The sequence below is a fragment of the Rosa rugosa genome, chromosome 5, assembly GCF_958449725.1.
Source record: "Rosa rugosa chromosome 5, drRosRugo1.1, whole genome shotgun sequence".
In the NCBI taxonomy this organism is placed as follows: Eukaryota; Viridiplantae; Streptophyta; class Magnoliopsida; order Rosales; family Rosaceae; genus Rosa; species Rosa rugosa.
The window spans coordinates 24,732,136-24,755,510 of NC_084824.1; the positions used below are offsets into that span (position 1 = coordinate 24,732,136).

General features: G+C 38.3%; 2 protein-coding genes and 1 long non-coding RNA gene across 9 annotated transcripts; 2 read left to right on the top strand and 1 right to left on the bottom strand.

Annotated features, from left to right (window-relative positions):
* The first annotated feature begins 2,259 nt into the window (after window positions 1–2,259).
* Window positions 2,260–2,888, top strand: LOC133708378 (uncharacterized). The gene is made up of 2 exons (XR_009845796.1): window positions 2,260–2,456; window positions 2,541–2,888. It is a non-coding gene; the product is annotated as an uncharacterized LOC133708378 (long non-coding RNA).
* A 2,330-nt stretch (window positions 2,889–5,218) lies between these two features.
* On the top strand, window positions 5,219–15,390 carry LOC133708855 (putative disease resistance protein RGA3). 7 transcript variants are annotated; one of them, XM_062134407.1, is made up of 10 exons: window positions 5,219–6,568; window positions 7,203–10,503; window positions 10,783–10,914; window positions 11,284–11,451; window positions 11,631–11,816; window positions 12,744–12,769; window positions 13,399–13,506; window positions 13,751–13,900; window positions 14,322–14,498; window positions 14,776–15,390. In XM_062134407.1, exons 1-3 carry the CDS (start codon window positions 5,429–5,431, stop codon window positions 10,791–10,793), a joined length of 4,452 nt encoding a protein of 1,483 aa, XP_061990391.1. In that variant the 5' UTR covers window positions 5,219–5,428; the 3' UTR covers window positions 10,794–10,914; window positions 11,284–11,451; window positions 11,631–11,816; window positions 12,744–12,769; window positions 13,399–13,506; window positions 13,751–13,900; window positions 14,322–14,498; window positions 14,776–15,390. The 7 variants fall into 7 exon arrangements, with proteins under 7 accessions (XP_061990391.1, XP_061990390.1, XP_061990389.1 ...); XM_062134406.1 differs by lacking the exon at window positions 12,744–12,769 and having other exon boundaries at window positions 10,783–10,944; window positions 11,276–11,451; XM_062134405.1 differs by lacking the exon at window positions 12,744–12,769 and having other exon boundaries at window positions 11,276–11,451.
* Window positions 15,391–15,709: 319 nt separating this feature from the next.
* On the bottom strand, window positions 15,710–21,661 carry LOC133708856 (probable sucrose-phosphate synthase 2). Its single transcript, XM_062134412.1, has 12 exons — window positions 21,239–21,661; window positions 20,335–20,567; window positions 19,625–19,688; window positions 18,822–19,517; window positions 18,386–18,520; window positions 18,181–18,312; window positions 17,918–18,094; window positions 17,792–17,845; window positions 17,633–17,695; window positions 16,424–17,374; window positions 16,207–16,334; window positions 15,710–16,105 (listed from the first exon to the last, which is right to left on the bottom strand). The coding sequence occupies exons 1-12, from the start codon at window positions 21,515–21,517 to the stop codon at window positions 15,814–15,816; spliced, it is 3,204 nt and encodes a 1,067-aa protein (XP_061990396.1). The 5' UTR covers window positions 21,518–21,661; the 3' UTR covers window positions 15,710–15,813.
* Window positions 21,662–23,375: the final 1,714 nt, after the last annotated feature.

A 23,375-nucleotide genomic window follows, 5' to 3' on the forward strand; every position in this document is an offset into this window, starting at 1 on the left:
GAAAATTTGATGAGCCTAGTATTTTCACCTTGTTTTTGAAGAAACTACCAAATTTAATGAAGAAATATGATGGTTAAGCAAATTTAGAGTGTAGTATGTTATTTTCTTTTCCTGGGTTTCGGTTTGGGTTAGGGTGATCGAGGTGATGAGGGATTCGATCAAAATTAGGATCTTTATCAACATTTTAATGGAGAGAAATGTATTGCCCAATGAATAAAATGCTAATTGGCATTGTGCACTAGTGTTCCATATATGTTTACGTTTACGTGTCTTCCATTCATAAAGTGTAAGGGTTAAATTCATTTTACCTCCTTGAATTTTACACCTAAGATCGTTTGTGCACCTGATGTAAGACTGAAATGGACTCTATCATTAGTTTACATCGAGTCATCAACAACTTACCAATTTACGCAGAATAAGTAATTGGAGAATCTTGAGACTTTAATCCTAGATACTTTATTTACGGTGTATCCAAGTAAATAAAGTAGGAATTTAATATGACTTGGTTATTAAGTTAACCTAATAATATATGCAATTACAATAGGGATTTGGACTTAACTTGTTTCCTTTATGGGAGGTTACAGAATATCCAATTCTCTATAAAAAGCTTAGGTCCATGCACTCTCTCATATGCTCTCGGTAATATAGTTTCTTGCCCCATGGAAAGGATACCAAAAAAATTGAGACTTAGGATTGGATTGAGTGGCCATTCAGTTTAAAAGATTTATTTATTTATTTATTTTTTTCTTTCAAAAGATGATCAAAGGATTTCACTCCTACCCCCATGGTGACTCGAACCCATGACCTCGATCTTAGGTAGTGGGTGCTCTAACCACTGAGCTAACACCACTTCGTCTTAAAGGTTCACGATCCATTCTTTATCTGTTTGTTGTTCTTACTTTTATACAATTGTATCTGTATTCATTGTGAAGCGATCTAATAGTTTTTCAGTTTAAAATTGCACCTGAACTTCTAATTTGATCACATATATCCGTACTCTCCAATACGCTCCACCATAGTCATTAGTAAACTAATTTGACAATTTTTTTCTAAATTGATGACGATGAGAGTCCACTTAAGGTCAGTTTTTAGCATTGGCATGTAAATGATGTGTTTCTTGCATGATTGAAGACCAAAATGTAGTTTGAATGGGCAACGTTATATTAAGAAATTGATGGGCTAGTTAAGGATTGACTATGATAGATCAAATTGGAAAGTATAAGGACACAAGTGATCAAATTAGAAGTTTGGAGGCACTACCGATTTTAGATGTAAAGTTCAGGGAGGTAAAATGATTTTAGCTCAAAGTTAAAGAACACAATCATTTAGTACCACCCATTAATGTTATATAGGAGCTTCTTTTCTGAGTTCAACTGTTGTCTTCCCCCTGCATGGTTCTCTATTTGTTTCATTGAAGTCTATAGTGATTCATGAATTTTACCCTTGAATAATTGAGTAGAGAATACAGTAACTCAAAAAGATAAATGGTGCAATATGTGTGCGCTTCACTTGTATATATGTCACAGCCTTTGTTTATATCCTAAATAAAGATTTGAGTTTTTTCTTTTCCCTGGCAATGTGGTGCTTAATTTTACTCAAAGTTATGAAATATTGTTTCCGTAAGAGAAGATTTACAATGAAACAAGAAAACAACATTAACCAGTCAAAAAGTTAAAAGGAAATCACCATGCATGTGATTGCTGGACAGCCTTCATCATACGGAAACAGAAAAATTTATTCCTTATTTCCCTACTTCTGGAGATATCTAGCTAGTACTTTGATGTCTCTTCAATAACTATCATTGTAATAGAAGTAGCCCAAACTCAAGTCTATGCCTTCAGAAGCGATCTTTCCATTTTCTCCTTGATCAATAATTAAGGGGATATTAAGACTGCGCATGCATCAAGTCCATAAACTTAATGAAGAAGTGAAAAACTGATTTACTCTGCAGATTTCTCTACCTCTATTTCATTACTATGTTCACAGCTCTGTTCCATTCACTAGTTTTCTGTACCTAAAGCTTATTTTAGCTTCTTGGATGAGAAAAAAAATAAAACATTGCATGGACACAAAACTGAGAGATCGAGTGCTTGTGAGCTTTGGCTGTAATTGGGGCGGGCATGCTGTTTACTTTCATGGAATACGGTGCTTAAAGTGAGTTGGAATCAAGTAGATGCCATAGAAAAAGAAAAAGCAAAGTACATTCTCTTTCTTTCCAATATTAGATTATAAGATAGGTAGCTGATTGCTACAAAGCCATTCAGAAGCAGGAAGAAATCATTGAAGCTTCCTATGGAGTCATGATTGCTCGGGTTGATCTTGGAGTTGAAATCCCACTCGAACAGATTCCAATAGTCCAAGAGGAAATAACTCAAGTGTAGGCAGCTAAACAATGTTTTGTAGCTTCTCAACTACTTGAATCAATGATTGAATACCCAACCCCAACACACTTTGAGGTACCACTCTAAATTGTACTAATGATACTGATAACAGAGGAAGATCAAGAAATTAAATTTCCTCTATAATGACTTCAAACGCAGTGCCATGATGAATATCTCCTCTGCCTTCACTGATCAGAAAAGAAGATTTTTTCCTCGCCTTGGTTTTGGATTGGACAATCAGTGTGATGAACCAGTTTCAAAGAAACCGTGTGCTTCCCCATCCATGGACTACACACAATTAAGAAGAGCTACTAGATTGCAAAATACTATCAGAGGTTTTAAAGAGCTTAGAAAAGATGGTGCCTAACTTGAAAATTTTCACCTATGAACGATTGGATCGGTTAAAAAGAACTGCCATCTTCACTGAATGTGAAGTGAGAATGTGACAAGAGTCAGTAATCTACAAGTGAAGGAGAATATTTAACATATGTGAATGTTCCTTTCTGATTTTGGTTTGGTTTCTTTTCTATTTTGTTTTGAATTGGTTTGCCTATTTGAATTCTTTTCGTTTGATTTGTTAGTTGTTAGTTCAGTTAGAGAAAAAGTAATTTAAAATTGTTATACGACTTGAATGCATTTATAGTTTATACTACCTGCAGCAAAGCGCGAGATCTTTAACTAGTGGATTCTAGATTTTGTTTTTTGTTGTTGTTCATCTTTTTTTTCACAAAAGAATGTCCGATCTACTTTTTTTACTGTTTCAACTTGAGTAGAAAAAATCGCAAAGAAAATAGACTGTTGTATTGCAAAGAAAATAGACTGTTGTTCATTTATTCTTCTTCGGGATTACTTTTCTTTGTTATGAGCATAATGCTAAAAGGTGGGTGTGTGTTAGGTAGTTTTTTTTTTTTTTTTTGAGAAATAGATAACTTCATTAATTTATCATGCATCACATGTTGTTTCATACCAACCGTACTAGATGACACAAACCGCCAAACAAATGACAAGTGACCTTCATTGTAGAATACGCACACTTATTATTAATGTGCCTAGCCAAATGAAACAAAATCCAAACTATCTAAGTTCTTGCTATAGCAACCCTAATCGCCTAGAGACCTCAATTGGTGTACGACTAGAGAAGTTAACTTACATAGCACCAGACTCTAACTCAAATGCTAGTCACAAAAGCAGGAAACTAGAGTTTCCTTTTGCCCTTTTCCTTAGGGCAAGCCTCTTGAAAATTGAGCAGAAATTCAACCACAATATCTCCTGGATCCTAGATCCTCCTCATAGGAGAAGTTAAACCCAACATATGGGCTGAGTTAGGCCCAGCAACAGCCCAGAGTCTCATTGCAGCCGTCGGCTGTCGCCGAATGCAGTCGTCATCCGTACCCAGTACAGCCACCATACCAACTACCTCCAAACAGCCAAACCAGCGATTCCGAGCAGCCAAGAAAGCGACTCCGAACAGCCAAGCCAACGCTACCAGCAAATCAACCCAGGATCCAAGCAACTCCGGCGCCACATGCATCCAGACCACCATTGTTGACGACACCAGCGGCTTCGGCATCAAACGCCTCAGAGCTATCCACCGAAGCAGGACTCTGCCACCGCTCTGCAGCGCCGCCACCAGCAGCCTTGTCCCACCATCAAAGACCTGCCAAACCCTAAAGGAATGATGCCCCGATCCATACCAGATCCCAGATCTCCTCCTCAGACTATGATCACAAAGTCGTTTACGTCTCGGCCAGAGAATGAAAAGGATCGCTGCTACACAAACCACAACCCACCATTCCTTGCACCGAGAATGGAACCGATCAGCCGCAAGGCAAAAACGTTGAGAGGAACCTTGAATTGGAGGTGTCGAAAACCTCCCTAGAAGCAGCCTACGGGAGGCAGCGCTAGGGTTTTGAGAGGGCACGCTCTCGCTCTCGACTCTCATCTTTTTCTATAATGAAACTCAAGAGTTTTGTGTTAGGTAGTTTGTTCTTTGTTAGGATGAGATTTATAGTGTTATTCTAAATAACGATATTTATTATTAACTTTTAAGGATGTATTATTATTATACTGCTAGCTGAACTTGCATAGTAAATAATAGTCTCAATTAAAAAAAATGTTGGTAGAAATTTAAAAAGCTGGTGGGAGAAATGAAAATCATACAAAAAGTTGGAAACAATACTGTTAATATGGTAAACAAAAAAAAAACTAAAACATAAAAGTCACATGGTGGAGTTTAACCTCAGTTGCTCTAGACTTGGTTATAAAAAAAATGAGAAGTGACGAGTCACATGAAAGTGAGTATGGAAAGTTGACCAAAAACCACCTGTGGTTAAGATTGATGCTACCTTTCAACTCCGTTATATATGAATCACAATGATAGGCCAAATCCACACAATCACACGGAGGGCACACGGTATTCTCTGTCTCTTTGTTTTCTTAACTCGAATTTCATGGCAGTTTCCGAACAGTTATATAAATAATGCAAACGTTTGGATTGAAATGACTTCCTACCAAACCAAGCCAATTTCATATTTGGTGAGCTGAAGATTGGAGAAAGATACTATGCATTCAAATGTTACTCCACTTTTTCTTTTTGCTTCTGGAAGTGAAAATAAATGGATAGCACTACAATCCAAACATTGGTTTGGAATAATTATGTAAAAATGGCTATACCCCATTCGTTTATAAGACTAGTATAAGACTTTCTGAAAGTTTTTTTTCTTTTTCTTTTCTATTTGTTTTTTGGTTTGCCGACAATACAGAAGAAATATCTCAAAACGTTTATTAAGTGGGACATTCTGAAACCACCATCAATTGGGTATGTGTGCTGTAAGCCATTGCCCCATGTGTGGGAGAAGATAATCGAAAGATAATGTAATATATCCTCTGTTATTATCAAAATCTCAAAAGTTATATTCTCTCTATACAAAAGAGAACCATAATTTCTATGAGAGGAAAACTTTGCAAGCCTACTTTATTCCATCTCTCTCTTTACTAATTGATTGAAGCACTACACTGCTGTTTGTTCCGAGTTTGTGAGGAGGAAGATGGCAGCTGAATTTCTGCTCACTTTCGCTGCTGAGGGAATTCTGACCAAGGTGTCTTCACTTGCCTCTCAAGAACTCACTCTTGCATGGGGGTTCAAGGCCGAACTGAAGAAGCTCGGGAATTCCTTATCCATCATTCAAGATTTCTTACACGGGGCTGCCGATCAGAAACCACAAGATCATCAGGGCAAGGCAGTAGAGGAGTGGGTCAAGAAACTGAAAGACATAGCTCACGAGGCAGATGATGTTTTGGATGATTTCAACTATGAAGTTCTCCGGCGCAAAGTGGAACTGCAAAACCACATGAAGAGAAAGGTACTCAACTTCCTTTCTGCCTCTAATCCCCTTTTGTTTCGTCTCAAAATGGCGCATAAGATTAAGAAGATCAATGACTCTTTGGTGGAGCTTAAGAATGAGGCAGCTTTCATCAACTTGGTTGCAAAAAGAAGAGATTCAAGCCCTGGAGGGGAACAGCTGGATCGAGATCAAACGGACCCATTTTTTGAGAAGGATGAAAAGGTTGTTGGTAGGGAGGATGTTGTGTCAAAAATAGTTGAGAGCTTGACCAACTCCAACAATCCGCAGGATCTTTCGGTTATGGCCATTGTTGGAATGGCTGGACTGGGAAAGACGACTTTGGCTAAATCAGTGTACAATGAACCTGCCATAGATACACACTTCCATAAGAAAATATGGGTGTGCGTATCTAATACTTTTGATGTCGATGTGATTTTAAGCCAGATGTTAGAATCTCTAACGAGGCATATTGCAGGAATGAAAAATCGAAGTCCATTGATTGATTCTCTTAAAGATGAGTTGACAGGGAAGAAATATGTTCTTATACTAGATGATGTATGGAGCGAGCATAGATCAAAATGGGAGAGTTTGATGAGTTGTTTGTCAAAATTGAATTCTACTCCGGGAAGCAGCATTATCATCACCACCCGCAGTGCCAATGTGGCATCAATTGCTGAAACACTTCCCAGACCTAAACTAAGAAATCTATCAAATGACGAATGTTGGTCCATTTTGAAGCAAAGAGCATTGAATTTGAAGGTGAATGATGTCATTGATGCAGATCGAGAAAGAATTGGGAGGGCGATTGCTGAAAAGTGTGGAGGCATACCCTTAGTGGCAAAGGTACTCAGTTTTATTTATTTTATATTAACAAATATTCCCCTTATTTCTTTTCATTGAGAACAAAAGATATATTTGTTTTGTAATTTAAATTGAATGCATCCCAATACAAAATATAATATAAGGGAGCTCTGAGAGGTTACTACAACCCAAGGTTGGCCATCCACCAACAACATCCACATACCATATTGAAGCCTCATCCATCGCTTCTCTAAGAGCTAGTACGATATCTTTCAAAATACCCATCCACCAACAGTTGAAATTAACTTTCTTATTGATTCTCTTCATAGAGTTTTTGATATAAGAACTTTATTTTTAGCGAAATTATGTTAGTAGATAAAAAAACGATTAAATTCTGTTTTATGCTGGAGTCGTGAGAAAAGTGAGAGCATCCTAATTGTGTAGTCTAGATTGAAAGCAGTTCCAACATATTATCAAGAGGCCTTAGCTTCACTATTTGGTCTTTTACGAAACCACATATAAGGCAAGGGATATATTGTGGACACAAAAAAAAAATATATATATATATAATAGTATTATATTTTAATCTCATAAGTACGTTTAAGAGTAGACTTTGAATTCCAATCTTACATGAGGAGTAATCTAAATTCTAAACTCTAATCTCATATTAATGCAGGTTTTGGGAAGCATAATGCGCTCTAAAACTAGTAGAGATGAATGGTTGGCAATTCAAAATAGTGAAATATGGGACCTACCTGAAGAAGATGATAGAATCATGTCGGTATTGAAGTTGAGTTTTAATAACTTGAAGACATCACCTTTGAAGCAATGTTTTGCATATTGCTCAATGTTGAAGAAAGATTTTGAAATTGAAAGAGATAATTTGATCCAACTTTGGATGGCTCAGGGATTGCTCCAGCCTTCAACTGAGAAAAATCATCATGAAATGGAGGATACAGGCAAAAAATATTTTTATACTCTATTGAAAAACTCCTTATTTCAAGAGGTAACTGAAGGTGGCACTATTACCAAGTACACGATGCACGATCTTGTGCATGATCTTGCAGAAGAAGTATCCAAAAGTGAAAGCTTGACACAAGATTTGAATGATACATGCGAGGTTCGACATGTTGCACGTATTCGGCCTTCAACACTAGAAAACATGTCAGAAGTAACTGTTAGGAGATTGCAATCTCTATTTTCGAATGATCAAGTCTCAGATATCATTTTCTCCAAGTTCAGAGCATTGCGCATCTTAAATTTACACAGGGCAAATATTCAAGAGTTGCCAATTTCATTTGGCAAGTTGAAGCACTTGAGATATCTAGACGTCTCATATTCAAGAATCAAAGCACTTCCCAAGTCAATTGGCAAGCTCTATAACCTTCAAACATTGAGAATGCAGGAAACTGATTATCTCAATGAGGTTCCAAGGGAAATGCAAAACTTGATCAACTTGAGGCATCTTTATTTTGACAAGACAATGGAATTTCCAGCCGGATTATTGCGGGGATTAACTAATCTCCGAACATTGTCTTACTTTAATGTGGGTAAGGAGATGGGTGTTGGAATTGAAGAATTGGTTGACTTGAACCACTTGAAAGGTGAATTAATCATTCGTAATCTGGAAAATATAAGGGATGAAGAAGAAGCGAAGAAGGCAAAATTAGAGGACAAGAAAAATGTACTGGAGCTAAGTTATGTATGGGCAAGAAGCAGAAGCAATCCAGAAGGTTTGGAGAGTAGGCCGAGCAGCAACATTAATGACGAGAATGTGCTAGAAGGACTCAAACCACATACCAAGTTGGAGAGCTTGAGCATTGAAAACTTCATGGGTGATAAATTTCCTTCATGGATGATGAGAAACCCTTTGCCTCTCAACAATTTGAAGAAGGTCCTCCTTTTTGGCTGTAGCAAATGCGAAGAACTCCCGATACTAGGCCATCTACCGGATCTTGGACATGTCGAGATTTATGAAATGCATAACCTAAAACGCTTGGGAAGTGAATTTTATGGTTATAATCCTCGTGTGGCTACCCGAGAGAAGGAGACAACGGTCTTATTTCCAGCACTGAAAACATTAAGCATTGTAGGGTGCGATGAGCTAACTGAATGGATGGAAGCACCCACAAGTATGACATCGTCAACAACAAGAAAAGTAGTGGTGTTCCCTTGCCTAGAGAAGTTGACTCTCGGGGGTTGTCCCTTATTGAGAAATGCTCCAAGTCATTTCCCATCTCTCAAGGAGTTGTCGATATGGGGCATGGACAGCGAGAAGCCGATGGCAAGTATATGCAATGAAGTGAGCACTCTGACTTCTCTCGATATAGGAAACATCAAGGGGCTTACTTCGCTGTCCTCGGAGATGCTGAAGAAGAACAAGAATCTCACATCTTTGAAGATCAGGAGTTGTGATGAGATGATTCGTATTGCTCCAAATGTATTTGGCTGCTGCGCAAATCTTAGGGAGCTGACCATTCAGTATTGTAAGAAACTGGAGCATCTAGCCGAGGGTCTAGACACGCTCCCTCTTCTCGAGAAGTTGACCATAAGACAATGTCCTACTCTAGAGTTCATTCCGATTGACCGCGACATGGCATCCCTCCGCGAATTGGAGATTAAGGATTGTGATGGATTATCTAGTATTGGCCTACTCGATCACTGCACCTCTCTACAGAAATTGGAGATATACAGATGTAGAAATCTAACATCCATTCCAATCTCACAGGGCCTTGCCTCTCTCCGCAGATTGGATATTTGGAAGTGTGATGGACTATCTAGTATCGGCATACTCGATCACTGCACCTCTCTACAGGAATTGGAGATATGGGGATGTGAAAATCTAACATCGATTCCAATCTCACAAGGCCTTGCATCTCTCCGCAAATTGGATATTCGGGAGTGTGGTGGGTTAACGGGCCTACCGTGCAGGATTGAAAACTGTCCCTCGCTTCAGACGTTTTGTGTACTGGAATGCCCCAAGCTAGTATCCATTTCATTTTCTACGGATTTGAATCCACGACTCCAGGAGTTGTCTTTGGATTGCAATGGTCTACCAAATCTTCCAGATTTCCGCAGTTTCACTTCCCTCCGTGTATTGAATATTTACAACTGTGGTGGAATACCGAGCGGGATTGAAAACTGCACCTCTCTTCAGGAATTAATGATATCCGGTTGCTCAAGTCTAGAGACCATTTCGTTTACACGCGTCGTCCCATCTCTCCGCAAATTGAGTGTAAGCGAATGCCCCAAGCTTGCATCCATTTCATTTTCTACGGATTTGAATCCATGTCTGAAGGAGTTGCGTATAGATGATTGCAATGGTCTTCAATCCCTTCCAGATCTCCGCAGTTTCACATCCCTACTTGTATTGGAGATTGGAAAATGTGCGGGGATAGAAAGTCTGGTATGTGGGTTTCATATCCCGGTGTCTCTGGAGGAGTTGCGGATTTCTCAATGCCATAACCTAGAGAGTATTCCAAGTTTAGATGAATGCACATCCCTCCGTCAGTTAGGGGTTCGTGATTGTGAGAAATTGAAGTCTCTGTCAACAGGGCTGCGCTGCCTCGCTCGTCTGGAGGAATTGGATTTAGGTCCTTTTTGGGAGGAGCTCGACTCCTTCCCTGATTTTCAAGCTCCATCACAACAACTTGGCAGATTAGCGTTGGGCGGGTGGCCTAAACTCAAGTCTCTTCCTCAACAAGTTCAACACTTCACTTCGCTGACATGGTTGACTATAAGATCTTTCAATGGAGTGGAGGCTTTACCAGAGTGGTTGGGCAACCTTGCATCTCTCAAGCACCTGACTATTTCGGATTGTGAGAATATCAAGTATCTACCTTCACTCAAAGCAATGCAACGCCTCACCAAATTATATAGTCTACAGATTTATAGGTGTCCACTTCTAAAGGAAAGATGCACCGAAGACAGCGGCGAAGAATGGCCCAAGATTTGTCACATTCCAAATGTCTATCTCCGTAAGCATCTTGCTGGTTCTTTTTGTTTGTTTGAACAGTTTTCAAGATTTCTCAGTTTATTTACAAACTACTTTTTATGTGCGCATGGCTCCATTACTATTTCGCTCACTATACAGAAATTCAAACTAGCCACTAAATGATTGTCTTGTTTGTTCTGGAACAAGCTTTCTGAAGCATGTCTACAAATTAATAGAAATGGTTTGGTTACCTTTTTTTTTCTTATACCCAGCATTGATTGATCATGAGCATTGTTTTCTATGATAAAAAAAAAAAATTCAGCTGATGATTGAAGCCAAGCAATGCCTCAGCAATGGCTTTCATGTTTCAAGAGAAAGATGTAGCATTGGGAGTGCGCCTATGTGGGAGCCTCTTGTTGTGCAAGTTAAATCACTTCTCCTCTCTTAAAGCAGAGTAAGCTTTCAAACCATGTCATGTCATAAAGTATCCTACAGTATCTAGAGTTTATCTTTCTGAATTGATTAGTGGTTGGTTTTGAAGATAAATTAATCATCCTCTTATGATTTGATAGGTTTCCAATTGTTCACTTTTGGTTTTTGTTTTAGTGGTGAAATATATGTAACCCCAAGGTTAACACAGTAGTAATTCCAATTACATAAAGAACATGGAGGACAATTAAGCTCTTGCTTATAAATTGTCTAGATGTAGCTAGTGTGCGATTGTTTGTTGTGGAAAAGCTGTTTGAAGCATTTATAAATTGAATCAAACTTGTTTATCCTGCTCTCTTCCTTTTCGACAACCAACCATCTTCAAGAAATGCAGGTCTGGATTGAAGCTATGCAACGTCTCACTCGACTAGCTTGCACTATTGGATATCTGGTTCCAAGTTTCAGGGGATACATGTGCCTTCAGAAGTGTTTGATGTTCAGTTGCGCATGATTATTTCCATTCAAGTTCTAAGTGCAAGTACAACCAAGGAGTCAAATCATTGTAAGTTTTTCAAACGACTGCTTTCTCTTCCCTTCCAGTGTTCCTTTTTGATTAGATTTAACCAGTTTTCAAATGCATTGAACTTTTCTGTAGTCTCTGCTCTATAGGTTAGTTACTTACTGCAATTTTTCTTGATGGATGGCTTTATTGTTTTGGCATAATTTGTAATTTTTCACCAGGCTTTATCCTCTGCTCAAATGGAAGAACAAGTTGCACAACTGATGTACACTAGGTGCAAACTGAGTTCAGGTATCTGTTGGCTGTATGAACAAACTTCTGTCACACTTCTCATTTGTGCGCTCTCTTGGTGCTTCTCATTGGAAAGCTCGAATTATAACAAATGGCTGAAGATTTCTCTCTAACCAGTAAGTTTATTTCTTTATTTCTTCGATGCTTGCTTCTCAGAAAACCAGAAACACCCACATTTTCAGAGTTCCATTAATTCTCTGCCCTGCTCTGTTTTCTCTCTCTCTCTCTCTCTTAAGCCCATTTGGGTTTTCTTCATTCTTGTAATTTATAATGAGCAAATGAGTTACAGAGCGATCCTTGCATTTTTCTTTTTTCAATGTGTTTACTGTAATTTTTTTTGTTTGATATTTGCTTTTTGATTTTATGAAGGAATAGTTTTTATTTCTGGGTGTTCTTAATTTTTAGCTGAGTGGTGATTATTGCTTGTGAAATATGATGGTAGTTTCATTTTATCTGGGTGTATATTGTGCTGCGATTTTTTATTTTTTATTATTGGTTGACTTTTATAAAGTGTGATATGTTAATTAATCTTTTACACCATTGAGATGGGTGAGTCATTTTGTTTTCTTTTTCGTTTTTCTCATTGCAATATGTAATGGGTGCATTGGAGTAATTTGATTATTAGCATTTCTGCAAAATGGATAAGCTTACAGCCGTTACACAAGCACATACGAAAAGACAAGGCAGAAAGAAGTTGTATAGGTATTTCTTTGATTCTGTTTGGTACCCTTAAGTTTAAGAACTACAGCAGGGTACAAACTACAAAGTTGGTTAGATTATTTTACTTGTATAGTTGTATTATGTGCTCTTAAGAACCTGTGCCTTTGTTTCCAGTGACAAATTTGTCCAATTTTGTTTCCAATGCCACTTGTCTACTTCTTTCTTTTTATTTAGATGATTATGGTAGTAATCTCATGATTATGATTCACGAAAGACCTATTGAAATTCGAAGTCATGGAAGTTAGTGAGCTGACTGTCCTTGTGTAATTTTGAATTATATGTTTTCCACTACTGAATGCTGTTGCCACTACCACAATGCCCAGAAGTGTTCATTTGGAAGTTGGAACAGGTAGTAAACTCCTCAGGGTTTTCTAATTGAGAGTTATTGAGGGTTCTTGGGGGGGGGAGGGGGAATATGATTTTGTCAATGTGCAAGTACTAACATGGTAAACTTCATATATAGATGAACATGAATGTGACTTAGAGACAGAAATAAAAGAAAATAAATGTTTTCTTTGGGTTGCTCAAGTTAGTATGAGAAAGCTCATGTAAAACTTAACTATGATTTACGATACATATGTTTTATACAGTCATACTACTTCCTTGTCTCACATGAAACAAATTGTTAGACTGAATTTAGCTGAAGTTGGGTGATGTCACTTCCTAATACTCCCCACATTTTAATTTTCAAATAGCATGGTTGGTAGCATGTATCGGAGAGGCATGGCCAATAATATTAATTAAGCAAATAAAGTACAGGTTATGCACAGTTTGAAGTTTCAACAGATGTAACATTTTTGTAGTATCTGAAAACAAAACAAAAAATTGAAATTAAATGGCTCTTGTGCATATTGTGGAAAGTCCATGTCAAATTGGCAGAATATCAATGTGCATACTGTCCTTTGCAGAAAAAACCCTGTGATATCCATTATCTCTTCTGGATTTTCTTTTTTAATGTGTATCTCTTCAACTTTTCAGGACAAACCTGGTGATATATGTGCTGGATTTACTAATCAAGACATTGCTTCTGAAGAAGTCATTATAACATGCTCTAAATGCCGAATAGCTCATGAACATATGTCATTTGTAAGCTTCTTTCTAACTGTTTTTCTTTGTTTGAATGGTTTTCAAATTTCTCAGTTTATTTACAAACTAATTTTTATGAGCGCATGGCTCCATTACTATTTCGCTCACTATACAGAAATTCAAACTAGCCGCTAAATGATTGTCTTGTTCGTTCTGGAAAAATCTTTCTGAAGCATGTCTACAAAAATAATAGAAATGTTTTTTTTTTTGTTATACTCAGCATTGATTTATCATTGTTTTCTAGGATAAAAAAATATTCAGTTACTCGATTGAAGCCATGCAATGCCTCAGCAATTGCTTTCATGTTTCAAGAGAAAGATTTACCATTGGGAGTGCGCCTGTGTGGGAGTCTCATGTTGTGCAAGTTAAATCACTTCTCCTCTCTTAAAGCAGAGTAAGCTTTCAAACCCCCATGAGTTATTAATTTAGCACGTACTTTCACAGTTTCATGTCATGTCATAAGTATCCAACAGTATCAAGAGTTTATCTTTCTGAATTGATTAGTGGTTGTTTCTGAAGATAAATTAATCATCCTCTTATGATTCAACAGAGTTCCAATTGTTAACTTTTGGTTTTTGTTTTAGTGGTGATATATATGTAACCCCAATGTTAACAACTTCAGGAAAAGTAGGTTGCAGTAGTAATTCTTACATAAAGAAGAGGGATGACAATTAAGCTACCTCTTGCTTATAAAGATGTAGCTAGCGTGCAATTGTGTGTTGTGGAAAAGCTGGTTGAAGCATTGATAAAATGAATCAATCTTGTTTATCCTTCTCTCTTCCTTTCCCTCAACCAACCATCTTCTTGAAATGCAGGTCTGGATTGAAGCTATGCAACGTCTCACTCAACTAGCTAGCACAAGTGGATAACTATAGTTCCAAGTTTTAGGGGTTACATGTGCCTTGAGACGTGTTTGAAGTTGAAGTTGCAGTTGCACATGATTATTCCCATCCAAGTTCTAAGTACAAGTACAGCCAATTATTGAAATCATTGTAAGTTCTTCAAACCACTGCTTCCTCTTCCCTTTTAGTGTTCCTCTTTGACTAGATTCAACCAGTTTTCAAATGCAGTGTACTCTTCTGTAGTCTCTGCTCTATAGGTTATTTACTTTGGCATTTTTTCCTGATAGCTGGCTTTATTATTATTATTATTATTTTGGATAAATGGGAGCCAAGAGGCCCAAAAAGAAAAAGAAAAAAAAAACTAGACTTAAGAATTCCTGATGTGGCTGACTTTATTGTTTTGGCATAATTTGCAATTTTTCACCAGGCTCTATCCTAGGCCAAATGGAAGAACAAGTTGCGCAACTGAAGTGCACTATGTGAAAACTGAGTTCAGTTATCTGCTGGCTGTATGAACCGACTTCTGTCGCACCGCATTTATGTGCTTGCTTGGTGTTTCTTATGGGAAAGCTCTAATTATAACGAATGGAGGCCATAAGCTTGACAGTTATGTATTGTGCGCTTGTTTAGGAGGAACTCAAGTATGATTTTGTAATGCAAGCGTCTTGGTGCTTCCATGTTCATGAGATTCAGTATGGTGGTATGATCTTGTTGTGCATTATGGTAGAGCTCTAGAGGATCTTATGTTTTCAGAGCGTTGCTCTTAGTTGAAAGGAAAAAAAAGAAAGAAAAAAAATGAATGGAGAGATAACTGAAAGATTGAGTGCTTGTGAGCTTTGGGTGTAATTGGGGTTCTCTGTTGAGAAGGGTTGAGAGAGAATGTGAGATTACCTATGAGCGATTCAAAGAACTTTTTTTGTTTTTAGTTTTTACGAACTCTGTTAAATCTTCTTTTGACTGTAGTGAATTATCGTCATGGGCTGTGGACGTAACCCAATTTGGGGTGAACCGCATTAAAACCTTTCATCTTATTGACGGTGTTGTCTTTGGTTCTATTTTACATTTTCTTGGCAAGGAATGAACATCTAATGGATGGGAAAAGCTAATCAACATCCTTGTACGTTTCACCATTTGCCTTTTCATTTAGCAGTTTGCTGTTTACTTTAAATAAGGGCTAGCCTGACATCAATCAAAACTCGGATAATTATGGCTGGCGGACAGTAACAGCACATTATGTGTACATTCATATATAGAGACTATTGCTCTTCTATCATCTCACCTACCATGTTGCTACTTTAAGCAATATATCATGAAAGGAATGCAGTGGCGCCGCCCCAGTTGGTCAGCTGAGCTCTTAGTAATTGGCCTTGTTTAGATGTGTTTCATTGTCCGCCTTTATTCTTGATGGAGGCCTCGTTTCTTCTCAAAAAGGTACATAAATCCACATTCAAGTCACATCACATAATCACATTCCAGCAGCAGATTTGGTGACTTGCTTCAGAGCAGTGGCAATCTCATCAGCTGTTGGAGCTTGCCCATTTACAATGGCGACCAGTGGGCTCTGAGGAGGAACAATGTCGTCTCTCAGATAGCTTCCTGATGTTCTTAGCAGCTCTTCAGAACCCTTTCCCACCACCCCTTTCATGATTATGGTCTTGTGAGTCCCTGCTATCATTTCTTCATAATCAGTGTCTCCACTTTCTCCAAGGAACACATACATGTTTGCGACATTCAATCTCCAGCGTACGAAAAGGTACCTATTAACAATCAGGCAGAAAATATGGTACACTATTAAATGGCAGAGCAGTATGTAAAGAAAAATGGAACACCATCCCCAAGCTGCACATAGCAACAATACCTGAGAGCCTGTGCTCGAGAAGCAAGGAGAGGAACAATTTGCATTCGCGTTGAGCTCCTGCAGTACATTGGATGGCAGCGTAGTCCCCGCATCCTGAGTTTCTGTCTTAAATCATCAACTTTCCTTGCCTGCAAAAGCAAACCATTCAGAAACTTGGTCCAAAAGTAAAACCAAGCCCTTTCTAAATTTCCCACTCAGACTAACAAGTTTTATTTACCTTACTAGGATCCTTGATCAAGTATGAAATGCAATGGGCACTGCTTGATTTTATATCTTCTTCAATGTGGCTCGAAGATGTGGAATTCCGTTCACCATCAGGGCCATTTAAGAGCTTCCAAATGGTTTTCTTTAATCCTTCACAACCCCATCGGTAGTCAATGTGTGACGAATAATCTGGATCTGGGAAAAGTCTTCCATCTTCTTCTGTATAAGTACCAGGGTAGTAAACCTCACTTCCACTGCTACAAACCAACGCATCAAACTCATTTGCCTGTACCCTCCCTGATGCCAGAAACTCTACTGTTTCTGATGCTGGCATAGCTGTTAGCAGAGCAAACCCTGTAAATCTTGCACTTTGAGAATCTAGTCTTACAGCCTTAAATATTTCTTGCACAATTTGAATCATTTTCTTTTCAGGAGCTCCAGATTTGTCATAGCAATCGAGTGCTATGACAATCAATTTTCTTCTACGTCTTAACAAGGGATATTTGCTTGCTACATTATCCGGCAGCTTATTTCCTTCTTCATGGTCTTTTGGACCAGAATCTGGTTTCTTGATCTTGCTTAGGACACGCTTCACTTGATCTTGCACCTCATGGTCACCAGAAGCTGCAGTCACATCAAGAGATTCATTCAGTGAGGATTTGTCCCCATCAACTGAGAGCCTAAGAGACATATCTTGCACGTCCTTAAGAGAATCATTGAGGGACTCTTCAGCAGCCATTTCATCCTCTGGGGTGTCAGTCTGCCACTGTGGATGTCTCATGCGGCAGGCTGCTACTCTAGTCAAGTAGGTTCGGCAGTGTTCAGGCCATGAGAAAAGGTGTATGTTTTTCCAACCATTCTTTCTGCACTCAACCCATAAATTCTTTTCCGATAACAACTTCAGCAGTGCATTAGCAATTGATTGCTGATCATGAGGGTCCACAAGCAAACCATTACTAAGCGCCTGAAATTCACAACATGACATAAGACAAGTAATCTGTTGATCATAAATGAAACTATTATTTACTTTCTCCTAGCTTTCATGAATTAAATAGTAGAGTGCAGAAAGTAGAAAAGTAGGAACTATACAACAAATTTTGAAACTTCTCATTATGTTGCCATCTTCCTACTAGGTTAATGAGCTGTAGGACAGATTCACTTTATAACAACTAACAAATAGGAGGTATATGTTGCATGAATTTGAAAGTTGGGTACTCTATACCCGATGTATGTCAACCGGTCCACCATTTTTTGTAGCCACCATCGGAAGCCCATGTGCTGCTGCCTAAATCATACAAAAAATATATATTGAATGTGAGAATTGTCACTTTATGGAGAAGACAAAGGTCACAGCAAAAGATGGTATGCAGTAAAAACTAACCTCAATCAAGGTTAGCCCAAAGGGCTCCACTAATGCTGGATTTATGAAAACTCCCTGCCAAGGTTTAAACCCTTTAGAACAGAATCTTTGTTAAACTCTGTATATATCTAAAAACATCAACTAAACCTTTGTTTTTGCTGCAAGCCGGTAAATATCTGGAACATCTGATTGCTTGTGATGCTTTGGATAGGCCACTTGCCCATAAAGATCATACTTATCAATCATTTTCAACACTGTAGTAAGCACACTTGCATTTCCGGTAGACATTTCGTCTATATAGTCCCTATTCCCCATTATCAGTGTCTGTGTATGAGAATATTAGTAAGCTATTCAAATGTATAACAACACTGCTCAATAGTATAATCAACTTATTGCACACATCTACTTACAAGGTTAGCAAGTTCTCTTAGAGGACGGCATTCTCCAAAGGCTTTCAAAAGAGTGGTTATGTTCTTCTTTGGATCTGGCCGTGACAGAGCCAAGATCATTGGCTTGTGAGGATTTGTAAGGAATCTCATCACCTGCCAAAGGATGTGAATTAACAGCATGGTCACAGTTTAATTCACTAATATTTGATAACACAAAAACACTCACTTCTGACCAGATTGTTGGTATTGCTTTTGGGGAAGAAGACCCATCACTGGTACCACCAATAAGCTGGCTAAGTTCCCCATCAGCATCATCTTCTTGGACCATAACATTACTGAAGTCCATGCCAGGAGGTATAACCTGCACAGAAAATGTGCTTAATTGGAAAAAGAAACAATCCCATATTGTAAATCTTATGGTATCTAGTTGCATCTTGAAGCTCGGCCCATATTTATAGAACAGGAGTGCAACTCTAAAAGGGATTGGAAGTGAACTAATTGTGGTGTCATGAGCAAGATTGATATAGAATCCATATCATATTTAATTGCTTCCTTTCTATTTCTCCAACACTTGAAAAAAATCCTTCATAAGGCAGTGCTAGGTGAAGAAAATAATTATATGTGTGTGTGTGTATCATGAGAGAAAGCAGCTACTAGCTTACCACCATCCTTGGCATGTAACGACCATGGCAATTTACTCCTCTTCTAGCCCGGGCACGCAAAACTTTCTCAAGCTTGACATCAAACCCATCATAAAGTCCCCATTGCTCTTCGATTTCCTGTTTTGTACTTGTAATAACAAGTTCTGCAGCATCAAGGGAAAGCTCTTCCGCCTCTATCCTTCTCATAATCTTATATGTTGAATTAATGTCTTCCTTTGATTGTCGTCCCTGCTTAATAAGCTGTTCAAGCTTGTTTCTTCCAAGTGAGTGTCCTGTTAGAACCATTGGGACATTCAAAGCACCAGAAAGAAGAGCAGCACTATCCCCTGCATCTGCATAGTGGCCATGAATTACATATGGCCAGACAGGCTGGCCTCTCCCAATTTGTTCACCCAAAACTTTGGACATATTAAGAATGTGAGCTAGAGCCCCATCCACAAATTCTTGAATATGGGGCCAGAGTACTTCTTTACTGAGGTATTGGTCGCGAGGACCAAAAGGAATTCTGATTATATATGCTCCGCTGCTTTCTCCTAGATCACCATCACCATCTTCAGGACCTGCAGTTATCATCTCTGTTGGTTCACCATAGCTCCAATCAACCTCAGGAGATGACACTTGGCGAGTAAAGAGATCTACCCTATAAACCCCAGGCATCCTTGCAAGTGCTCTGGCAAGCTCTACCACATATTTGACCTGATATTGTTTCATAAAGCTATGAAGCATAAATTCAAATGCCAAGAATAGGAAAACAAATTAGCTTCATTTTCAAATAGAACAATTAATGCCATGGCCACGGTTACCTGTCCACCTGTATCTGAGTCTCGACCAAGCTCCATGTTTTCTCCCCGGACTAAACCATGCAAACTGTCCATGAAGTAAGTTTGAATTACTGATTAGGAGGACAAATTTAAATGTCTTTGACAAAACTGTTATAGTTGCATAAAATAAGCACTAAGGAGAAACTTTCAAGGACGAAAATAGAGAAATCTATACTTTGAAATTCCAAATGAAAACAGTGGGAGATAAACTATAAACTGCAATCTGTAGGACAAAAGCAATCTGTAACAGGACAGTTATAGTTCAGAAACATCATTGCATGCTGAGTATCCAGCTCTCATAGCATTATGTACCTCATTTCACTTTATTTTTTTTTTTTATCCCTGATGGACATCCCCACAACCCACCACAAAACTGCAAAAGGGAAAAGCCTATTGATCCTAGCTTATACTGTAAAATTTTCTTCAAAATTTCAAAATTATCTTATTTATCTGTTCATCCATGTTCGAGGCTTAGAGAGAGCACTGAAGAAACAAAGACCAAGCTAGACATCATTCTAGCAAATGTAGAAGTCATGATTACTAAAACTCACCTGGATGCAGAAAAGTCGGAAACTATTTCAGTGAAAGCAGAAAGTTAAAAGAGAAAATTCTATATTAACCGAAAACTAGTGGTGAAGCCATGTCAATAAAAAAATAACTACACCATGATACATGGCATAGAAGAACTATACCTGATCAGAACGACATATAGTTTCTTTTCCTTTTTATCATCTGACCATACTTCCAAATTAGAAACCATTCGCTGGAACTTTCTTCTTGGAGTCTCACATAGCAGCATCTCTGCCAAAGCATCACCCTTCTCTCCTTCGGACAAGTCTTCTGACATGTCTTCGGTTGCATCCCTCCGTCCTTGTTCCCGCTCCCATCTGCGGTTTGCCGACCGTTGAAGTTCCTCCCACTCCAACTGCATGAACCATCAATTTTATGCATAATACTAGTCCAGCTATCCCCTCCACCGCTAAAAGTAATGGCAGCTGGGGCAGAGGATAAAAACTAGAGGGGAATGAACCATATGCCCCAGCTGAATCTTTGAGCAGATAACCAGCAAAATATGAATTGGCCTTTTCTTTTGAAATATTTATTTTAGGGGAACTTCAGCCAGAAACTAGTTCAAAAACATAGTTGGTTCAAAATAAAAGAGTATAAGAATGTGTACTTCAAATAGTCTATGAACAGGTCAGGCAAATCCTCCAAGATTATGCAAACTATAATTTTTTTTTTTTTGGGACGATTATGCAAAAGTATTCAAAGACAAACATCACAGATTCTTATGCACAAGTAATGAATTTTAGCCTCAATATCCAAGATTCATCAGTCAATCCCTTTCAATATACAGCTCCAAAAGGATTTTTTTTTTTTTTTTTTTTTCTCAAATGTTAGCAAATCAGTGGAGATTAACAGTAGCAAAATCATCACTTCCATAACAAATATAACATTCCAAATACCAACAGCTCCGTTTTTCAAGTAAATTTTTTAGAACAAATTTCAAATCAAACCCAGATGTTCTTTATTTCTGATCAAAACCAACAAAGTCACCATGAAGAAAAAGAAATCAGAGGAGGGAAAAACAAGAACCTGTTTCTTCTTACGGGTAAGATGCCAAATGCGCCAGCACATGTTCTCGAGCCTGGAGCTACGCTCTCGTGTGTTGCGTGTAGCAACCACTTTGATCCACGTCCGGTACAAATCCGACTCATCCACACCAGTAACCACCTCCTCCACAAAATACTTAGTCGGATTAAAATGTCCTCCCTCTCTCAGATTCACCGGCATCGGCTTCTGCTCCTCGATCGCCGTCGCCCCGGTGTCAAGTATCGCCTCCAAGTAGCCATTGATCCACTCATTTCCCGCCATCGTCAGTCACTTCCTTGCGCTCCAAGAAATCTCCCACTCCAGGTTTGAATCAAAATTAGGGCAAAAAGAAAGTGAAGGAGTTTTGGTGGTGGTGGGTGGTGGGGAGTGAGAGCTAAGATGGGAGCGGAGAGAGAGGAGCACTACGTGGCGGAGAAGGGTGGGGTCGGAGAGGGTGACATGTGGAGAGAAGGATAGGGGAAGATCACGAGAGAGGCGGGGGTATGGTGATACGTGGCCCGTGATGGGTGGGTGCGTCACACTCGTTTCGAGGTCGGACTGATTCCCAATGCGGGGTTTTTGTTGGTTTTTCTGTTTTGCTCCTACCGAGAGATTTGCTGTTACTAACTGCCTCGCCGGATTTCCTTCATGCATGGGAATGTTTTTTTTTTTTTTATGAGTGCTCAAAACAAAAGAAATTTGGATGTTTAGATCGGAGGCAAAAAAAAGTCTTTAATCTTTTTATACCAAATTTTTTTTATTATTAAATATTAAATAATTACAACCATATATGAGTTCATTAGAAATAATAGACAGTAAAGAAGAACCATCTAACTCAAATTTGAAATGCAGGAAATAAACACGCAGTTTTTATATGCTACCTAAATATTTTTTTGCGGGACCAATGTACATGTAAATGAGGTGAAGAAGCGAAAATATATCAGCACGGACCGGACACTTGAAATTTGTCTTTGTGAGTCAAAATATGTAACACTCAAGTAATTTTTGAGATTGGCTTAAACATCTATTTTTATGGCATTTTAAGTAGGATGATTGGGAAAAAGAATATATCCAACTTAAAATTATTTAAAATTAACCATTTTCATGACTCCTTTTTCCACTATGGATATTGCAGTGTTAAAGTGGAGAATAATGACTTAGAGGTGGTGTTGGCCTGGATAATTTGAATGAAGTAAAAAGTCTTGGCGTGATTGGTAATTTTTCTTTTCTTTTATCTTTTTCTAGGATGATTCCAAAACTTATAGTAGTATGAACAAGATTCAGTTATTTCGTTTTGAGTTTTAGGAGCATACATGTTTGGATGAGAATAGAACCAAGACGACTTTCTACCACCCCGACTATGTAAACCATATTGATGAAGGAATTGCCTTCTTTGGATTTGATAGAATATCATTGCTCAAAGAAAAGAAAGATTCGAACTCTGAAAAGAGTCTATACATCCACTCCTGCAATTTTAAACATGAGGCATATGTGGCAACAGAGCAACTTCCCAGTTCCCACCTAGTACGTACCTTTCCAATGTCCAGAATTGGCTGCAGTTGCGCCAATTATTTTGTCACTCCACCAACACATACTGCCTCCCACGTATAGCATCCAAACAAATTTATATGTCAGGAATCTCATACGTACGCATGCATATGATCCAGACACGTACATGCAGTCATGCACTAGCAGTCTAGCTCTAATAACTTGTGACATTGAAGGCTTGCATCGATCAAGTCGTGTCATCACTTCCACTAGTCAGTTATATGCAGAGGTAGAGAATTCACCTTTCCCCGACTAATCTATCGAAATATAGAAGAGGAAAATGATTTTGGGCCATAACTTGATGTTGCAATCCATGTCAAATACATGTTCTCTCTCTTTGCCACCTCACTCTTTTTTTAATGGACTATCTTAATTTCACCGACAATAACTTTATAAAAAAAAAAAAAAAAAATTCACTTACTCGATTTCTAGGAATTTTTTTTCACTTACCCCATTAAGTTTTTTTAATTTCCTCTTATCCAAAACACTCTAATAAAGTCTTCCCAAATATACCGTTAAGTTTTTTTTTTGACTATTTTACCCTCACTCCTTTATTACTTAGAGAGAGAGAGAGAAAATGGAACAGAGATAA

Coding starts and splice junctions, on each gene's coding strand:
- LOC133708855 (XM_062134406.1), top strand. CDS start 5,429: ATGGCAGCTGAATTTCTGCTCACTTTCGCTGCTGAGGGAATTCTGACC. Junction 6,569..7,202: donor GCATACCCTTAGTGGCAAAG/GTACTCAGTTTT, acceptor ATATTAATGCAG/GTTTTGGGAAGCATAATGCG.
- LOC133708856 (XM_062134412.1), bottom strand. CDS start 21,517: ATGGCGGGAAATGAGTGGATCAATGGCTACTTGGAGGCGATACTTGAC. Junction 18,095..18,180: donor TAAGAGAACTTGCTAACCTT/GTAAGTAGATGT, acceptor TCTCATACACAG/ACACTGATAATGGGGAATAG. Junction 16,106..16,206: donor TCTCGAGCACAGGCTCTCAG/GTATTGTTGCTA, acceptor GATTGTTAATAG/GTACCTTTTCGTACGCTGGA.